This window comes from Nematostella vectensis, chromosome 11 (assembly GCF_932526225.1).
Source record: "Nematostella vectensis chromosome 11, jaNemVect1.1, whole genome shotgun sequence".
In the NCBI taxonomy this organism is placed as follows: Eukaryota; Metazoa; Cnidaria; class Anthozoa; order Actiniaria; family Edwardsiidae; genus Nematostella; species Nematostella vectensis.
Window position 1 is genome coordinate 4,827,996 of NC_064044.1, and position 21,118 is coordinate 4,849,113.

General features: G+C 40.3%; 4 protein-coding genes across 5 annotated transcripts; 1 reads left to right on the forward strand and 3 right to left on the reverse strand.

Moving 5' to 3' along the window:
- The first annotated feature begins 62 nt into the window (after positions 1-62).
- On the forward strand, positions 63-5,951 carry LOC5501378 (desert hedgehog protein B). Of its 2 annotated transcripts, XM_048734279.1 has the most exons (7): positions 63-223; positions 544-700; positions 1,623-1,687; positions 1,905-1,982; positions 2,377-2,466; positions 3,516-3,584; positions 4,548-5,951. In XM_048734279.1, exons 3-7 carry the CDS (start codon positions 1,630-1,632, stop codon positions 5,201-5,203), a joined length of 951 nt encoding a protein of 316 aa, XP_048590236.1. In that variant the 5' UTR covers positions 63-223; positions 544-700; positions 1,623-1,629; the 3' UTR covers positions 5,204-5,951. The 2 variants fall into 2 exon arrangements, with proteins under 2 accessions (XP_048590236.1, XP_048590235.1); XM_048734278.1 differs by lacking the exons at positions 63-223; positions 544-700 and adding an exon at positions 722-1,213.
- On the reverse strand, positions 5,934-9,855 carry LOC5501379. The gene is made up of 3 exons (XM_001622637.3): positions 9,528-9,855; positions 8,632-8,733; positions 5,934-7,181 (listed from the first exon to the last, which is right to left on the reverse strand). Exons 2-3 carry the CDS (start codon positions 8,699-8,701, stop codon positions 6,049-6,051), a joined length of 1,203 nt encoding a protein of 400 aa, XP_001622687.2. The 5' UTR covers positions 8,702-8,733; positions 9,528-9,855; the 3' UTR covers positions 5,934-6,048.
- Positions 9,856-10,042: 187 nt separating this feature from the next.
- On the reverse strand, positions 10,043-16,321 carry LOC5501386 (very-long-chain (3R)-3-hydroxyacyl-CoA dehydratase 2). Its single transcript, XM_001622638.3, has 8 exons — positions 16,187-16,321; positions 14,528-14,645; positions 14,416-14,434; positions 12,960-13,048; positions 12,638-12,759; positions 11,574-11,613; positions 11,348-11,486; positions 10,043-10,330 (listed from the first exon to the last, which is right to left on the reverse strand). Exons 1-8 carry the CDS (start codon positions 16,279-16,281, stop codon positions 10,251-10,253), a joined length of 702 nt encoding a protein of 233 aa, XP_001622688.3. The 5' UTR covers positions 16,282-16,321; the 3' UTR covers positions 10,043-10,250.
- A 198-nt stretch (positions 16,322-16,519) lies between these two features.
- LOC5501387 lies at positions 16,520-20,363 on the reverse strand. Its single transcript, XM_001622639.3, has 4 exons — positions 20,052-20,363; positions 19,081-19,152; positions 17,949-18,224; positions 16,520-17,152 (listed from the first exon to the last, which is right to left on the reverse strand). Exons 1-4 carry the CDS (start codon positions 20,199-20,201, stop codon positions 17,081-17,083), a joined length of 570 nt encoding a protein of 189 aa, XP_001622689.1. The 5' UTR covers positions 20,202-20,363; the 3' UTR covers positions 16,520-17,080.
- Positions 20,364-21,118: the final 755 nt, after the last annotated feature.

Below are 21,118 nucleotides of genomic sequence, written 5' to 3' on the forward strand. Positions count from 1 at the left end.
TTTTAAAACCGATTTCTTCGCCTTAATTGCTTATCGAATCTATTGCCTCCGCGCAAAAACGGTCCCCACACGCGCGTCCCGACGGCCCTTTTATTCTGGAATATTTTTACCTGAGGGCCATATAAAGCCGGTGGTTATTATTGATCCACGAATGATTATAGAAGAGTATGGTCACATACAACGTCAGTTGGGGGTACAGCATTGGTAAATCGTCATGTCCATGGTAATTAACTCATTGACCCATTTACCGGCCTGAACCGACCGAGGAGTAGTGACTTAAAATATGGACGCCATTAACGTTTAGCCCGTTTAGCTTAATAGTAAGCAAAAAGTTGGCGGGGAATTTAAGTTATCCGGGAAGAAATGAGTGAAAAGTCTCCTCTAGAAAATTTGAAGTCTATATTCGAGTTAGCGGGACCTCGAATCCGAGTTCGATACATCGGGGTTCCACAAATGTTTAATTTTCATATCAAAATAGTTTATTCATTAGAGCGTGATACTGTGTCAAGCTCAGTGTTCATTTGCCTTCTCATTGCAAACTAGCAGGTTGTTGGGCCACTCCGATAAGCTAAAGGCCGATATCAACTTCGCGCCATTCGCTTGACTAGCCGCGCAAGGCAAACAAACAAGGCGAGTAATGGCTTAGGCACGCTCATGGAATACGAAACAACATCAAAGAGGAAGAAAGAGGCTTCAAAAGGTACGAGAAACGCACTCGCGATATTCCTGACTTGTACTTGATATTCTATGTATTTTTGAATAGTGAAAGGCTGGTGGGGATAAAGTAAAATGTGTAACGTGTTTTTGTGCAGGTTTTCCTTTGCGAAATTAAAAGCGCATTAGAGTTTCGCTGCAGTTTTGCCTCATTAAACGCAAAACTTGAAGTATCAAAGTATTAACCGTCATCTCAACTATTTCGGGAAATAACAAATATTTATCATTTCCAATATTTTTATTTGCTAGATACCAAACCACGCCATACAGCTGAACTTAAAAAATATATAAGTGCCGAAATAGCCTAAAAGAAACGTTTGGAGTAGATCTGAAATCCCAAACCCCATTAATTCCCTTTCGGGTCGATGCGTATACATGTTTTACAAATTGCTTCGAAATGTTGAACATTCCCCAAGATTATGGGGGAACTACAATCGCTCAATATTGCCCCAAATGGATTGAAACTTCACAGGGATGTAAATAACAACTCCACAAGCAGGTAATAAAAGTTTGAAGGTATTTTATTATATTTTTCGTCTCATTTTTTTATTGTAACGCACCATATATTTACAGTATTATAAGTAACTATGAATGAAATACGTAAAATACAACATTTAGCTTGGGGAACCTGTGGTATCCGCGGCTACCTTTCGAGACCATGTAGTTTCGTCAGTATGAAGTAAGAAAATAGAACTAAAATGAATTCCCAGGACGACATAATGCATATTTTTGTTTATCTATTTTTATTATGACTATAGAAGTAAACTGAAATTTTTAGCCAGGTTTTCATATACATGAAAACACTAAAATTTTGATTAGATTTTAGGGCTTTTTTCCGAATGCAAGCTTCCCCGCACCAACTGCTCAACGTTATGGAGTTATAACTAATTGTGTGTTTTTACGTACAGATCGGCTATGATGGGGAGTTGGCTTTTGTTGGCGGTTTTCGTCGCGGCTGTCTTCATTGACAAAGGTATGGCTCGTTATGTTTATTTTTTTACCAGAACTTTACACAGGCAACCCAACAGTGGGTCGCGCTTGATGGTTTCTATGTTTATTGCACTATTTTCGCGTAACTTTGATTTCGCACAAATTCGCGAAAAGAAAATTTTCGCGGATTCGCGAAAATTGAGTGGTACAGACAAAGCCTTTGGTAAAATATTAACCGTTTCTAACATATTGTTTTTCAGGGTCTTGTCGGGCTAAACCCGAGGTCACGTGGTACGACCAGCCTAAAGTCTCAAACATCAAGTTACCCTACCTCCAAGGTAAAGCTATGAGCTCGAGGTCGATGGATGGAATTTACTAAAATGCCCCAAACCAATCAGATTCTCAGCATTGAAGTGCTTGTGGTCGCAATAAGGGATGTTAGAAGCCTAACCAGAAGTTTCTATCGGGCGGTTTCCTGTTTTTGAAGATGAACCGTGATGCAACTTGGGGTCTGGGACGAGCTGGTTTCCTGTGACGTCACAACTGTTCTGAACCACAGGGAGCCCAACCCAAAAAATATTTGTAGTGAAATTCCACAAAGATGCACCGCGTAAAACAAAAAATATCTACTATTATATGCCAGGCATCTTTTAGAAACTACTGTAGATTCTGTTGCAATTTCTAGTCACGCCAGTCGTGTGCAAACTAATGCCGTTCATACTTTAATCTCAGGCATGTCAATTAACGCAACCGCTGACAAGCAAGTACCGCAGTACGACACCACTACTAGTATGCCTCCGACACCACTCAAAACAATCACAGGTGTGTATCCATGGTAACACTTCCTTGAAAAAACAATCACAGGTGTGTATCCATGGTAACACTTCCTTGAAAAAACAATCACAGGTGTGTATCCATGGTAACACTTCCTTGAAAAAACAATCACAGGTGTGTATCCATGGTAACACTTCCTTGAAAAAACAATCACAGGTGTGTATCCATGGTAACACTTCCTTGAATACTCCCGTGAACTAATGTCTGTCGCCATGGGTACTAGCGTGTATTACATATCATGTGTACGTTACGATGTGGTGTGTTTCCTATGATTACATATCATGTGTGCGTTACGATGTGGTGTGTTTCCTATGATTACATATTATGTGTATGTTGTGGTTTGAAATGCTTCTTGGTTTGAAATTGTTAAAACCAGTTTGAAAAAAATTCAAACCATGCCACATTTGTTGTGGTTTGGAATGCTTCTTGGTTTGAATTTTTTTCAAACTGGTTTTAACAATTTCAAACCAAGAAGCATTTCAAACCACAACATGTACGTTACGATGTGGTGTGTTTGCTATGATTACATATTATGTGTGCGTTACTGTGATGTGTTTCCAATGATTACATATCATGTGTACGTTACGATGTGGTGTGTTTTCTATGATTACATATCATGTGTGCGTTACGATGTGGTGTGTTTCCTATGATTACATATTATGTGTACGTTACGATGTGGTGTGTTTCCTATGATTACATATCATGTGTGCGTTACGATGTGATGTGTTTCCAATGATTACATATCGTGTGCGTTACGATGTGATGTGTTTCCTATGATTATATATCATGTGTGTGTTATGATGTGATGTGTTTTTGATATGATTACATATCATGTGTGCGTTACTGTGATGAGTTTCCTATGATAACATATCATGTGTGCGTTACGATGTGATGTGTTTGCTATGATTTCATATCATGTGTGCGTTACGATGTGATGTGTTCGCTATCTTTACATATAATTTGTGTCACGATGTGATACGAAGTGATAATATTTCTTTCATATTATCGTCCAATGAACGTCTCTTGTTGCTCTGTAGACGTTATCAATGAGAGGAAACTACTGAAGAGTGAAGATAGCAGCGCAGTAGCAAATAAATCCCACGAAGGTGAGCTCAATTTTGTCTCGTACAAATACGCTCACCACACAAAATTAGCTCAGAAGGGAATTACAGAGTCGAATTCCTAGAAGGCAGCACTGTCTATTGTTAGATCATAATTCTGATTGATCACGAGCGTCAGCAAATACCTACGCGCACTGTCTATTGTTAGATCAAAATTGTGAATGATTGATCACGCGCGTCTGATCATTTACAACACAATTCTGATTGATCATGCGCGTCATCAAATTACCTACGCGTACTGTCTATTGTTTTATTATAATTCTAATTGATCACGCGCGTCTGCCATTTGTGTACGTGCACTTTCTATTGTTAAATCACAATTCTCATTGGTTACACGCGTCTGCTCATTACCTACCCGCCCTGTCTATTGTTAGACCACAATTCTGATTGATCAGGCGCGTCTGTTGATTTCCTTCACGTACTATCTATTGTTAAATCACAATTCTGATTGATCACGCGCGTCTGATCACTAACAACGCGCAGAGTCTATTGTTAGATCACAATTCTTATTGATCAAGCGCGTCTGCTCATCACCTACGCGCACTGTCTATTGTTAGATCACAATTCTGATTAATCACGCGCGTCTGATCATTCGCTACTCGCACTGTCTTTTGCTTGAGCATAACTCTTATTGATCACGTGCGTCAAATTGATCGGCTATCGATTGGAACGACCTGAGAAAGACAATCCAAGCATGAGCACGAATCGCCCACGAGAAGAAAAACATGGTGTTCGCATTGCATTACTATGGCGAGTGTAAATACCCTTCTGTAATGTTCATATATTTTATGTATGCCACTTTATAAAAGAAAACTGTCCTTTTCCATATTGGGATCCCTGTGTTCGGAGTCATTTGGCGGGAAATCCATGCCAGCACACACTCCTGCATTAAAATAAAATCAATGTTTTAAAATCCTGTGAAAAAAAGTGAAGATTATTTCTCTACAGTTCCTGTTATTCCTATGAAGAGACCAAGCGTCTACTGCTTCCCAGAATCCTCCACGGTCCAGCTTTCCGACAACCACAGGGTACCCATGAAAGAACTCAAAATTGGAGACCGTGTAAGAACACTTGACGCAAGAGGTTACCATGGTTATAGCGACGTCATAGGGTTTTTGCATCGGGTAGATGGACATGTTATCGATTATCTGTCAATCAAACTCGCAAATGGCAAGCATCTACGCGTGTCCGATAAGCATTTGGTTTTTAAAGGAAAAATGGACTCTAGAAGATTCGAAGAAATTTTTGCTTCGCAAGTGAAAGAGGGAGACTATCTGGTAACCGAAGAAGGTTCCGAAAACTCAAAAGGGGTAAGGTTAAGTCGAGTGTTACAAGTTACCATGACAACTGGAAAAGGTGTGTACGCACCGCTGACCAGGGATGGTACTATGCTCGTGGACGGCATACTCGTCTCGTGTTACGCTCATTGGGACTCGCACCAGGTCGCTCACGCGGCTGTTTGGCCGCTGAGAGCCTGGGCTAATGTCAAGGCGGCGTTCGGCTCATTCATTGGTTGGTTTCCGGTCAGTCAGCCAGTTTCTGGTATTCATTGGTATGCAGAAAGCTTAATAAGCATGGTGCAGATGTTTAGCCAGCTAAAATGATTGTGATATCAATGGTGAAATGAGTCGCAGGGGACTAAAAAGGCGAGGACCTCGCATACTAAATACTCCATGGGTGACGCATTGAGCCTGCGCAGTTGACTGTCCCCTTACTTTAGGAGCGGAATGTAGGCTCAAGACGCAGATGATTTTAAAAGAACAAAATGCCAAATGAGATGCAGCCAGACATCTGTATCGGGAACAGTTGTATTCGTACAAATCAAATGTGTCTAGAGATCTCATTTTCAATGTTCAATTGCCCGTGTATTTGTCGCGCAATATTCACGCAGGCTCTGCGAGGTCGTTTTATAATTTATAATAAAGAATATAACGTACAGTATAACAATTTTCGAAAAGAAACAAGATATATCACTTATTTCAAATAAGGTATTTCAAATAATGGGTACCATATATAAATGGCTCGAATCCTTGTCTCTGAAATCAGCAAGAATGCTACAACTTTACAAACCTGGATTTATTTTAACTTATACTTGAATTTGTTTGTTTGTTACCCATGTAGCAATGCGGGCTAAGACACATGGATTCTATGAGTGCAACATATTTGAAATAGGTGCATAACTGCACATACTATGGGAGAAACATCCTCAGAAAACCAGGGGCGAGTGAAACGTTAGAGCAAAATACCCCTGGGTTTCCTAGGATGTGGGAGAAATAAAATTATAACATAAAAAAATGTAAAAAGAGCCAGTCCTTAGCAACATAACAAATTAAATCGCATGGATTTACTTAATTTAAATTTCTTTTTTTATGGAGAAATGGTGCATAATACCAGAATGCATAAAGGGGACGTTTATCTGTCCGCAATCACGATCGATTAACAGTGATGTTTACGTTTCACTACAGTTCGTTAACGACTTCGTTTTCTCGATCAAAAAGTGTTTAAGCATCACGACATTAAAGTTCCTATCGATCTTCCCGTGATGCAACTTGAATGGATGAATGAACCATACATGCTTCTTATTAAAGTAGATAAACCAAAAAAACCGGCTGTCTGTTACTCGCACGTCCCCTTTGCGTACGTCCCCGGAGATATAATAACCCGGTAGGTGGGATATTTGGTCCTCACGTTCTATGACCCGTAGTATCGTAGGAACGGCTATTTCCAGGAAGACTTTGTTGGTGTAAAAAATAAAAGACAAAAGCGAGAATGCAGACGCGTGTCTCTTAGGGATATACAGCACATCAGAACGACCGCTGAAGCATCGCAAGCTGCCGTTGCTATTTTCCCGAAGATGACCCGTCGACAAGTCGTGGCCGAGGGTCAAATTCGATAATTGTTCGTAAGCGCGTCGGCAGTTCGGGAGCCCATAAGGAGATCGCCACCAGTACCAGGGCCCCTCAATTTCACCGTACATAGGGGTGGAACTAAACGAGTTCGGTGACTGCCATATTTGGCTCTTATTAAAGCCAACAAGATTCCAATAATTAAGTATGACGTCATCATTGATGTATAAATAGCCTGCATAGCCCGGATGTTCCCTAATGGCTCGACCCAAGCACTCGTACCCTAGCACCCCCCTGAATATCTCTACGTTCATAACGTGTTTGTTGGACGAATCCGGGGGCCCACAGAATATAATGTGAGGAAACACAGGCTGGTAGAAAGACTTGAAAAGCTTGATGCTCTCGTAATAAGGATAGTTAAAGACAATCAACAAAAGCACGTCCGAGAATACGTCACGCAAGCATGGCGTGAAGGTTATTGCGTGACGCACTTGATGACCTGGAGCGCGGTAATTGGTCCCTGTTGGTATGACGTAGGGGTTAAAAGTTGTAGTTGCAACACGCGTTGCATTGTAGGTGACAAGAGTGGTTCTGTCACGTTGTGTGACAGAAGGGGCTGCTTTGGTGAGGTAACGAGTCACGCTCTTGGAATGTGACGTAGCGTCACTGTGGTCCATATTGCGTGACGATACTGGGACAATCTGGTCTCTTCTCCCCCATGATGCACATGTCAGATCTGGAAAGACAAAGGACGAGTCTTATCATACTGTATATCAACACGGAGCCACGAGTTACAAGAGTTACAAAAGGGACAAGAGTTACAAGGTTATTTAGTTGATAGGGGTTATGACAGCAGGTTTGTGGGGAGGGAAGTTGACCGGGTTAGACGTATTCCTAGGGACGACACATTGAAAGACAGGCGTAAAGGTAAGAATGATCGTATACCTTTTGTAGTCACTTTTCATCCAGCTTTACCTAATTTACCTGGTATTCTTCGTAATTTACAGCCAGTTCTAGAATCTTCTAGTAGATGTAGGGGTGCTATTGGTAGGGTACCTATGGTGGCTTATAGGAAACCTAGGAGTTTAAAGGATATGTTGGTGCACTCCTCTCTTAAAGAGGATAGTACTCAGGTTAGAGGTTGTGGTAAGTGTGGCGGTAAAAGGTGTAGGGTGTGTAACTTTCTTAAGACAGGGCGGGAGTTTCGCAGTACAGTTACTAATAAGAAATATGTCATTAATTTTGACTTGGACTGTAACTCAGATTTTGTTGTTTATCTAATTACTTGCTCTATGTGTAGCAAGTAATACGTAGGGCCTAATATCAATAGTTTTAGGAAGGGTTTTAATAATCATAAAAGTAGGTTAAATAAGCACCCTAGTTTACCGGTTAGTGAAAGAGTTAATGATGACCTTATCTATCAACATTTTCATTGCGACAATCATTTAGGTCTTAATAATGTTATGGTACAACTTATAGATACGTGTAACTCTGAGGCTCAGCTTAGGGAAAGGGAAGGCCAGTGGGCTTATCGGCTCAAGTCTATCTACCCGCGGGGTCTTAATAGTGATGACTTTTTTTGTAGTAGGAACCCACGTAGAGATGTGTAAATTCTTTTCATCCATAGCGCGCGCTATTCTAGAAAATGCGCGTTTTTGTCAGTTGTAATGTTTTTGCGTCTCGCGCCACTATTCTGATGTAAATAAGCTTGTAACGATTCACCTTCTTCAGTCTGCCCTGAAGAAGTCTTATTAAAGACGAAAATTTGGCAGAGTCGATTTCCAGTTTTTGGTGTATTCAACACGGAGCCAATACAACAGGAGAGATCCCATAATACAACAGGAGCCATCCCATGTCTTTGATAAAAACGCTATTTTGGTGTCATGTAGGGACTAGACAGAAAGGTACAACACAGGGCGCTCATCGAACTCTCCAGTTTTGGTTTAAGTTCGAATTGCTTCTTTAGCTTTGCGCTGTTGTTGATTTTGTCAAGTTCGTATGTATATCTTGTCTGCTTTTTCGGCGCCCGGTGCTTTCTGGCGCTCTCTCTTTGGTTAGCGGTCTAACTGCAATCGTGACTACGAAATGGCTTCCGCGTAAGGTATGATTATTTGGTTAGAGGCCCTGTATTCCGCCGAGATACGAAGAATTAAGTTCAAAGGTGGTGACGAGAGTTGTGGACTTACTGAGATAGTAAAGGAGGGAGAGCGCTGACAGGGCTAAGAGCAGTAGTACCCAGTGCAGGCGACTGGTCATAACATCCACGGCTCACTGTTACCACAGGCAGCCTGTAGAAAAGAACAGAGCCGAACTTTGTTAGGACATGTCAACACACATTTAAACAATATAAAAAAAATCCATGATATAATAATAGTGAGCTTCACAGCGGTCAACTTTTTCAGAGAATGCATGGACATATCTTCCATTAGGGACCCTTATTCTGACTCGTTCCCAGTCGTGATCGTGTGCGGAGAGAAAGAAAAAAAAAAGACGGCGCGCAAAGACTCACGGACAGTGAGAAGTAAGACAATGCAAACGCAATGCATGCTGGACAGTCACAAGAGGTCCGCCTTCCCGTGGTCCTTTGCGCGCCGCGTGTTTTTTTTTTAAACAGAGCCGAGACTGGAGACGTGACAGACCCTTATTTGCGTACTCATTCAGTGACGTAACGCTCTAACGGACCCCCTCACATTTTTTTATTTATACGGAAACGACCACAGTAGGGGTGTGGCTACGCCTTTGTTTTGTTTGTACCAAGCATAACAATTGCATAAATCTTTAGTAAATTTATAAATTCTTTCTTTTGTTATTTGTTTTTATTTCTTCAGAACTTGAATAATTCACTAAAAGTCAATTTAAAAAAAGGTTTGTGGATTCAAAACAGCGTTTGAGATGTTCGCAGGTGGAACACCAGCGATCCCAAACGAAATTGGAGGCGCAATGGCTCATGGGTATATTTGACAGGGGACGGTCTACGTTTTACGCGATTTATCACTCCGCTATCTTTAGTTTCTTCTATTCAAGACGATCTAAAACAACAGATACCCATAGTAAAAAATAAAATACAGCGCCTTATACTTACCTATTTGTCCATATTTATCCGACGTGATCTTATGACTAGCGAGGCATAATAATCGGCACCGCTAAGCGTTAGCTCTAATTATTACTGGAATTTCTAGCACCATCTCAAACAGTATCCGTCTTTTACATCTCTAAATATAACCGCATCGGACCAAGATCTCTTCGACTTGTCCTTATTTGAGAGCCGCTTAAGACAAAGAACGTCGTATTTGACGCTACGGGTCGTTTGCGGGTACCCGCTAAGGTCCCGCGGGTCTCGAACAGATCGATTGCTAATTAACAATGCGCTTAAGGGACTAAAAGCAAATAATTGATAATTCAGCTTAAAGTGTTTTGATACTAAAAAAAATGGGCAAAAAGGAAACATATATTAGGAGAAGTTTTGTTTGGAATTCCTCGGATGGCCGGAAATGCAGGAATGGCTCGGAGGATTTCGGGACACGTTCGGGACCAATAAGGTAGTTTTTCACGCAGGCTATAAAAATACATGAAGACCTAAATAAGAACAGGATAAAACATCATAAAACCTTTTATTCGTTTAACAAAACCCGTATAAATAACCAGTCGTTCTTACACGGGTTTTTGCTTTCTGATCAGGCTGCCGTAGTTTGTGTGGTTGAACTCGTCTCAAACCCCTCGCTGCCTCGAGCACAGGAAGCCCGGTCAAAACACCTGGGATTAGGCTAGTGTGCGGTTAAATCACGTGGTGACTTGAGTACTAGTTCTAGTCCTTTTTCCCACGCGGCTCTGAGGAGAGTACTTTTCTTCTCTGGCCGATCATGTGAAAGTACAGCTGGGGGAAAACTGAAGAAGTAAAGATAAAAAAAGTCGGGGTATAAGTGATCAACATAACTGTCTCGGGATTCACAGAGTGCTAAAATCCGCTAAAAAGACATGATAACAATTAGAATCAGAAACCTCCCTTTTTAGATTATTTTTACTCAATAAAGATTTTACCGCGTAACCTTCGATTTTCTCCCGTAATTTTCGTGTATTTTTTAAATACTGCCAACACATGAAAATACATGGCATGAAAATACATGGCCTTTCATTCTAATCACCCCCTCCCTTGAACAATGGATTTCAAGTACCAGTTGCAATGCCGCGACCGCATATCCCCATGAGTTGAATAGAAATGCGCCGAAAAGTATTCTTTCTTAACACGAGGTAGAAAGGTGAGTCCGCCCCCCTCCTAAAAAAATCCACAACCATTACAATATCCAGCAACCCTTGCAGGCCAGTACCCAGGGGGGGTGCAGGGGGTGCGAACGCACCAACGCCCCCCCCCCCCCCCCCACAACAGTGGAAAGTCCACTTTTGGTTCTCAATAGACGTACTTTTTGTAGACAAAACTATAAAGCATAAGCTAGATCACTCTGGTATGTCACCAATCCATAAGTCAGACTTTTTTGTAGCCAAATCCGACAATAAACGTCTCTTGAAGATACTGCAAAGGCACAAATAAGCCCCTTTTTGTTCTTTCAGGGATGGTCAGATTTTTATCAGAGAACTCCCCCCCCCCCCCCCCCCCCCACGTAAATTTTTTTTTTCGGATTTCGCACCCCCCATCCCCCCAAGAAAAATCCTGGGTTCAGGCCTGTCTTGATTGATTAATGTCCAAAAAGGTTTTATTTGTGTGAGCAGCGCCAACATCGGCACGTTGCTGGCAAAATATCGCCCAGACTGACCACATGACAAAGCATTGTTGGCATTTCCTTTGCCTTGGTCGATGCTGGCGCCGTTTGCAGTGGGCTAAATAAAATCAATTTTTTTCATGTACATATAATCTAATCACTTGTAAGGAGTGAAAACTATACTTACTAGGGATGTAAGAAAGCATAACTGCGATTAGGAACCAGTAATAGCTAAAGCCAACATTGAGCGGGTTTGGCAAAGCCATGCTGTAAATTCCAGACTTTTGAACGAATGGAAGAGAAGCATAAATGGCAACTAGTTCCCCCTAGAATATAAATACACAAATAGTTACTCTGTACACTTTCGTAGAAGCCCATTGTACACTTCAAGGAGTTGGTAATATTTCACTCACCGTGACCCCGATAGGATAAAGAAAGAAGAAAAACGTGTACCTGAAAATAAGATGAAAAAAACTAAAAATCTTATATAATGCTTTGAGTTTTAAAAGATATACTTTTAGTGAGACATAAAGCTTATTTTCTTGAACACAAAATTCAAAGGTAAGGAGCGTATTACCTGTGCCTCTCGGCATATGCACTTTACTAATACAATAGCTTTCAACTCACCGGCTGTAGGTGTGTCACAAGATTTGGGACCTCACCACAAGCCTTATTTTTGTGAGAATGTTCATACATTCTCCGTATTCACCTGCATTGGCTCTCTTGGGTTTTTTTTCTTCACATATTTACTGTATTTCTCCCAATTTCACAAGATCTCTGTCCAAGTTGGGTTGACAGCTAATGTAATACACCTATTTCAAATAAGGTTGCACTCGAAAATCAATGAATCTTAGCCCGCAGTGCTTCATGGGTAGTGTATGAACAGGGGAATCCTTGTATCTTAAAGCCATGCGAATGCCCCCAGGAACAGGAACAAGAATACTACAACAGCTTGACAGAGCAAAAAAATGGCAAGTTTTCCCAAAATAAGGTACGGTTAACTTCGGTAAGCTTGAATTTTTGCATATAGGTTCCTTATGTCATGTAAACCAACATATCAAAAAGTGTTTTTTTCATGGATTCGTCTTCGAGATATGATGTTTGAAGTGCAATTTTCAAATGTTCAAAGTATCAATTCTCCTCGTTTTTAGGGAAAAGTAGAGCTCTGATCAGAAATTAAGCCAACTTTGCTCTCTAATATCTAAATTTTATTTCTTCTAAATTTCTTTAAAGTTTGGAATTAAGCTTTTGGTCAGAGGACTTCCTTGTTTGCAGAATCTTCAGCTTATATATTGAGAATTGGACAATTTCATGCCATTTTTTGCTCTGTCCAACAGCTTTTGAAGCCTTGTTTTGGTTTAATTTATGATGTTTTACTTGTTTACTTGATACATGAATTATCTGAATGCAACCTTATTTGAAATAGATGTATACAAATACACTCACTGATATGGGGCGGTACCCATCTACAACTCACCGACACCACTGCAAGGCATATGGCAGGACACTGACCAGTGAACACACATAGAAGAGATAGCGGATGACTTCCGTGACAGACCAGGCTGCCACTGCAGCCGCAACACCTATGCTATCCTGCACCTGGAAGCAACCAAACACAATACCTCACATACTACATATTGCAAATATAAAAAACAATTAGGCTGGAACAGGCAAAAAGACCCTGCATTTGTATTTTTTGCCAGTTTCTATGTTATATCCCAAAATTACCCCAAAGGTGTAAGCAGGACATTTAAACCCATGGCTATCAATTCTTTGAAATAATAGATTATTATTAATACCTCAGGCACACTGTATAGAATTGCCCAAACCAAAAATAACCGAGACGCCACTTGGAATCCAGTTAGAAATACTGAAGACCTTACAAACCCTGCAAAACGAGAACAAATCAAAATAGGATTTCCAACCAAAAAGTAATATTAATCTATTACAATAGCTTCCAATTAAGAATCTGTGTAGCAGATAAGTCATATTTCCAATAAAGTCGAACCTCTATTAAGCGGCCCTCTATTGAGCGGTCACCCTTTATTCAACGGTCATTTACCAAAGTCCCGAATTTTCCCCCTTATGTTTACTGTAAATTTGACCTCTATCGAGCGGTCACCTCTATTAAGCGGACGCAGTCACCAAAGGCGGGTCCCAATTGGTTGATTTTATTGTTTTTCACCTCTATTAAACGGTTATCATCAATATTTGTCAGCATGACAACAGATAGTGCACGTCATATTTCGTCATATTTTTAACTGTCTAATCTAATTACTGTGCGGACCAGTCGCATCAAATTCCTCGGTTACCAATTTCCGCTTTAGCCAGCTAGAAGAAAAACCTTCACCTTCAAATATGTATTCACAAGGAATCTCGAGTCCATAGCCACCACCTCTGTCCACCCACTTCCCTTTCACTACGACTTTCTCACAGTTCGTAGGTCTTTTGAGATATTTGGTAACCCACGTTGACATCAGTTTGGGAATACGCCTGATAACTTCGTAATCGTCAACTAGAGTATTCGGGTGACCGTCTCCATCCATCACTGTTTTGTCGGCTTTTTCTCTTACGATTGCAACAGCATTCGGATCCTTTATGTTAGTTGGTTCCCGCATAAGTTTGTAAACATCTTCTAGTGCTGGTTCCCACTCAGTCATGTACTCATGGTATCCCCGAATGAATGCAACTGGGTCAGATTTGTGAGTTTTTGGGTACGGCAATGCACTGCGAGTTTTTGATTCGACTTCCAAAATCGCGCAAACGCTTAATGACGGATATCGACGGAAACGACGCGTGTAACATCACCTTAACGCACTCATTTACTTTACATAACGCCAGCGAAAGTAGCTCATGCCCATAGAATTGGGCAAAGCCACAGAGCCGTATAGGCAAAAACAAACTGACTAGGCGATTTCAAACATTTCTGGATGAAATTGGAATGCACCAGGCCCCGTCTTAGGGCTAACATGATTGTTACTGTTGTTTATTATAATAAAAAGTTCTTACGTATAATGACAGCCCGATTTACGCTAATTTAGGGGCTAAAATAGCGAAACCTCTATTAAGCGGTCAACCTCTATTAAGCGGTCACTAAGCTAAGTCCCGAGGGTGACCGCTTAATAGAGGTTCGACTGTATAAACATTATGACAGGTTATTTGGATCAACACTCTAAAAATATGAGACACCTTAATCCAGCTTATGCCCAAATAAAAATCATGTTACTAATGAAAACCTGCTGATTTCATACTTACCTACAGCACAATGGAAAACCTGGTGTGTAACAAAAGAACAAAATATGAATAGGGGTTAATTGTAAACTCAGTTTTTAAACCAACATAAAGTAAAGTAAAAGTTCATGGATACCTCCATGATTGCTGCAGTTTGGAAGATGTAGAGTGGGATGGAGATGGCAGAGAAAAGACCTACATGGGTGCCATGACGCAGCCAATGAAGGGAGCCAAGCACTAGAACTATGCTCCATCTAGAACAACAAGAAAACAAGATAGAGAATTTGCACATTTCACTCCAGGCCACCACTTGTTATTCAGGCCTGTAGCCAGGGGGGGGGGGGTTGGGGGTTTGGAAGAACCCCCCCCCACTTGACTGGAAGGTCAGCTTTAATTAAGGAAAATCAAGTACCACAGTGAAGTACGATGAGCTACCTAAGAGAAAATGTTTCGCTTTATGGGTTAACGACCCCCCCCCACACACACACACACACACTGAAAATCCTGGCTACGGGCCTGTTTATATGATGGATATTTGTGGATATTCACAACACACTAAGTAATAATTAACATAATAACATAACACCTCTTTTGAATAAGTACATTGCCTAAACGTGTGTCACTTTTCTTACTGGCCCTTATCAGTGTGAGTATGTAAGTTATCTCATTAACGTAACCAGGATCAGTTCCTCTTTAGCTCGTGCGCCACGGTCAATTATCTGGAACTGTGTACAAGTTATGTTTTCTGCCTCATTGTGCTCCGCTGGCCCTTGGTGTTCTTTTTTTCCCCTTCCCCCAACCCCCCCCCCCCCCCTTCCTATTGCCCTCTCACTATCACTATCGAGAACTCCGCCAGATTGTGCACAATGAGGCTGGGGAGAATATATGACTTTATAGACTCAACAGCAGATGACGAGGGGCTGTGTGTATCAAGGAGAATGTAGTCTGACAGTACTTCCCCCAACAACATTTTATCATTGAAAGCTTATGTGGTCATGGAAAGGTATTTATGACTCATTTACAACTCAAGTGACCAGACCTTACATTATTTTGCAACAACAAATGTGAACAATTTGCACATTTCTTTGTTAACACTGTGTCTGATACAATTTTTCAGTGAATGAATTCTACCCAGCCTGACTTTATGTGTTAGCACATAACAGAGATGAAATACTCTGATTGATTTGGTTCTGTTTTCAGCATTACAATATCCAAAGCAGAAAATCACATCGTTTTTCATCTATTATCAGATCATTGAGGGCATCAAAGGAATTCAAACTATATCAATAGTTTGGATTGAAAAAAGATATAAAAATATTATGTCCCACACCACTCACTCTCTATCTATCCACAGGGCGCCCTTAGTATTAGTGGGTTGTATGAACAGGTGAAGAGGAGATATTTAGACCTCAAAATCTATAAGAAATTCTCGATACATTACAGTGTGCTATCTTTGTGTTGACCTCAATGCTCATTTGGAGGTTCAAGGATTTAACTTCAATCTTCCCAGTAGATTCTTGGAACTGCGATCTATCTTCAAACCATTTGATCTATCTGACCCATCAAAGTTTTCAGTCTTTTTCAGCTTTTGAACCACATTGAAAACTTGGAAAATCATTTAAGCTTACTAAATACCCAGATATTGATATTTATTAAAACTTAACTTTCCCGGTCTGGAAGAACCTCTTTCCGCCTACCAACATTTACCACAATAATTTGATATATAAGATAAAAACACAGTCATTTTTATTGCATGGATTCAACAACATTGTAGCTCATGGCTATCATGGCTTACCCGAGGCATAGCACTGCATTGTACAAGACCAGGTAAAGTGTGATCGTCTTTGGAAGCCGATGATGACTTCGCGACGAGCTGGTGGTGGCCGCCATGTTGATTATTACAAGGGGCGTGATATTGCGTTACTCGTCACACAATACTCGATCCCAGGACTTTGCCAAATGTATGAATCATTAGAGATATGAAACGACACTGTTACTTGCGTCTGCTTGCGCGCGTGTAGGCACTTGTATGACAAAGGGAAAAGGGAGGGGGTGGTCCATTGGTCTGTGGTAGTAATACGAATAGTCACAACCTTTTAGACAAAAAAAAAGGCAAGAAAAAAAATATTGTTTTACTTTGATTTTTACACATTTTTATTTTTATCAAATCATACATTACGAACTAACTACGGCTTTACATTACATTTTAGAAGCATAACTTTTTCTATATTCTTTCTACTTTATTGTGCTACATCATTAAAAATGACCACAGCATTATAAGTATAAAAATTCATCATTGTATGGAAAAGGCACTGGTCCGCATTTCCATTATTGGAAAATTTGAACGTTTTTGTATAAAAGTAGGACTGTTTGCATTGCGAATATTGTTGTCTTTGACGAATTTGATTAGAACAACCTCAATGTTGTTAAAGGTCACGTGGCGGGTTTTGCACCTATGATCACGCTGGTTGTAGGGGAAAAGTCACGTGTCGCGTTTGAGCCAATGACGGGGCTCATTCGCGTTACTCTTCGCTTGTTGAGACAATGGTAATTCAAGACTACAATACATTCACGTTCTCTCGAACATTCATTGTATTTGTGTAAAAAAAAGCTTTATGTTAATATTGTCGAGAATTTTTAAAAAATCAGACTGGCGTAATTCCTTGATTGCTTGAATAGTTTTAGCTGTTTAACGTGCTGCTGCCTCGTTTACGTAGCTCATGGGCATGTCGCGGGCGTCATACATCTGCTCGTGCTTTGGCTGAAATGAGAAAAGTAATGATCTAGTTTATCATTATGTGTATAACTTTTCCATATAATGCTACCATTCGGAGAATCTATGTGTTGTATCCCACAATGCTTTGTGAGTGTCGAATTAAAAACAATTTAGAATTCCTCTTTCACTGAAGTGATAGAGGGAATTCTAAATTCTCAACTGAAGTGAAATAGGGAATTCTAAATTTCACCGAACAGCGCTAACGCGGCCCCGAATGCGCCCTAAATCGCTTAAACGTGGAAATAATAGACGGCTACAACATCATGTTAGATTGAATTTATTACAATTTTATGGAAGAATACTTGCATAAAGTAACAACTCCATATTTTCTCTCTAACGGTTCAATAAACTCATTGACAGAGCTTGGGCTACCTGTGCATTCACCAGGCTTTTATACCAGGATTCGATGAGTTCGTTAAAAATAATAATAATAAAAAATACTGAGGCAAGCGCGCAGTGCTCCAGAAACCTGAATTATATTCAAGATTACCACCACGAAAACAAGGAGAACAATATTCCATGTTCGCGCAGGGACTTCGAGCAGGGGGTTCGCTTGTTTGTTTGTTGTTTTTCAACTTAGCAGATCGAATTTAACGGTATACCTCCTCCCCTCGCCTTTCTACATTAATACCCCAATACTTTATACAGACTTACACAGACTTATGTAAACTGCAGGGAAAAGAGGCGGGTACCCCCATGGTATGTATCTCTTTCTGTGGACATTTATACAAAATCAAGATGGCCGCCATTGGTGGTCATGTGATTTCGTTGACATGGTTACCTTATGCCAGGTTTTCATGCAGCAGGATCCAAGACCGTGAATGAGGGAGATAACAGCGTTAATAAACTCCAGGCATCCTAACACCAACATAATAATGCACAAGACTCGAGAGCGGTTCTTGTTCTGTTGCTTAAAGTCATTGGTAGTGTAGCTCCACCAAGGAAAGCTTCCGACGTTCTCGATGTCGTAGAATGCCATGATGGCCATGGCGTAACACACGATCACCGCAGAAGCCAATGCAATGCAGAGCAAGGAGAGGATCACGAACCATAAGACCTGCGAATGATTGACACGTGTCAAACATGAGCATGACAACAAAGGAAATGGATCAATGACCTGACGATGACACAATGATTCAACGAACTGACAACGCAATACAACAAGCGACACAGTCTGTGAAGGGCTGATAACGACGTGATAGCCTAACAACAACACAACGGGACATGATAACGAGACAGTGATATGAAGAAATGACAACGAAACAATGGTCTGACGACAAGCTAACGACACAATGATATGACGAAATTATGACGACACAAGGATAAGATGACATAATAGCGACACAATGACATGGCGTCATAATAACGACACAATGATATGGTGACATGATGACGACACTATTATATGGCGACATGATAACGGCACAATGATATGGCGACATGATGACGACACTATGATATGACGACATGATGACGACACAATGACATAACGAAATGACAACGACACAAGGATATGACGACATGATAGCGATACAGAATTATAGTGTAACGATATGATAAAGCCATGACGACACTACATGGCCACATGATGACGACACAATGATATGACGAAATGACAACAACACAATGATATGGCGTCATGATGACAATACAATGATTTAACGACATCATGGTGACACAATGACGTGACGCCACAATAATATGGCGACATGACAACGACACAATGATATGACGACATGATAGCGACACATAATAGTGTAACGATAAGATAAAGACGTGACAACACTATGATATGGCGACTTAACGACGACACAATGACATTACGACGCGATGACAACAATGATATGGTGACTGAAATCAAACGTATTGATTAATAATCATTTTGGGATACTATCGTTAAATGAATAACTCACAAAGCATCGTTTCGGTGGCATATCCATTTGTCTATGTGATCCAATGATTGCTACAGCCCCGGTAAACATCATCTGCCAAGAAAAAAAAATAGTTAAGGCACTTGGTCCCAAAATTAAGTTGCACGATTGACATAAAAGTTTTTAATTTAATTAATAAGTGGTAATTTTTACACATAAAGCCACACTTTTCCCAATTCAGTAATCATTAAATTCAATCTCTAATATCAAAACTGCTGTAAATTCCGTCACGCCTTTTTAACTCCTCTTGCGAACGTTCATTTGGGCTATGGAAAGAATTTTAGAAACCTTTGCAAGCATTTACTGGGTTTTTAAATTTGGTTCCTTTATCTGGAAATTTATTATCTAGCCCAAATGAAAAGAAAGTTCAAATTATTAAAGGTTTTAGTGTTTTTTTTTTATATCTTCGGCAAAGATTGAAATCAAACGAAAACGGTCTCATCATAACAGACTCCTAAAGAAGCTTGTAACTAATAGTTCATCATATACATGGTATGGTATAAACCACCATATTATACCATTATATTATATTAATCATGGGTAATAAAAATGGTTAAAATAAATTCATTTTATATTTTGTAATTGAAAGATGAATAAATCTCTCTTACACGAATGTGTAAATTTATATTTAAAAGCCTAAGTATATAAAACCCAACTATCTCTTTACGTAAATGAATTGGCCTAACGCTAATGTTGCTTTTTAAAAAGCAAAGCCTCTGTTAGGGGCCTTGATCGGTGCTTGCTTAATGTGCTTCAAAGTTTTAAATGCTTTTTTGATCACCTTTATATTTTTCATGTTTTGGCATGCTCGAATTCCAATTTCGAATTCGCGCACTATATAAAACAATTCCCACAACTTTCCGGTCATAGCATGCTTTCAAGTGCTCAAGAACTATTCGGTAGCCGTTCTATGAAAAAGTTTTAAATCGTGAGGTATATAAAGCTCAACTCACCAATCCACCAGTCCATATTCCTACAAGAATAATACTACTCCAGTGGTGGACTTGTAGCCTGACTACAATCCCGAAAAGCACCAACAGACCACCAAAAGTCGCGTGCAAGACGCCGATCACTTTAGCGGGGGTATTGAATGAGTAAGTCATCTTTGCGAGCAAAAGAGAACTTGTTATCGTTCTCACAGCAAAAGCTTTGGTCTTCTCTTGGTCGATTTATGCCAGAGAGGGTTCCAAGGGGTTCTAGAATATAGTATTGTGGCTGGGCATTCTGCTCACACGAGAAGGGATTGGTTGAATTAGCGAAGCGCGCAATTCGTGTCACTCTGCCCACACTAATGGCGGAATTCCGTTCCATCAGACTCTTTCACCTGTGACGAGCTGAGAGTTCGAGGGCTTACGAGACTTATTCTGACACGAATGTCTTTCTCTTGTTCGTTATTGGGGCACATTTGTTATCTGGAGGCTCCGCTGTAAAGCTAGGCTCCATTGTTTGCTTCGCAACTTTGTATGTTCTATAAAACAGGATTTTAGTAAACCGCTAGTGATGATTTTTTTCATAACATAGAAGCCCATCCGACGATTTCGATTTTTTACATCGCATTTCCTATTTTTCTATCTTTTTTTTATTTTAGTAAATAACATTATACAAATAAATACACGTTTCAAAGATACATCTCAAAATTTCTAAAATTCATTTGGTCCTTATTTATCTTTGCGTCCTGTTTCTCTTTTTCTGCCGGAATTTAAATTTCCAAGAGCAGATTTTACCAGTCTTTTACGGCATATCTTTCATGCCCCTCTAAAAAGCTATCAAGAAGCAAAAGAGAAAGTCATATGACTACAATCTATATTTTGATATCTATCTCTCGATGTTACGAAAAAAGACCTTGCTTTCCTCTTCTCTCGCATTAGCCCCGAACTTAGCAAAAGGGCCCCCGAAAGGTCTATGGCGAGCACTTGCGAGCTTGCGAGCACCCCGTTTTTATGCGAGGCCGAGCATTTTTAGTTGTTGAATAAATCGAGCTGCAAGCACATCGAAAAATACAATGCGAGCAACGTGGAAA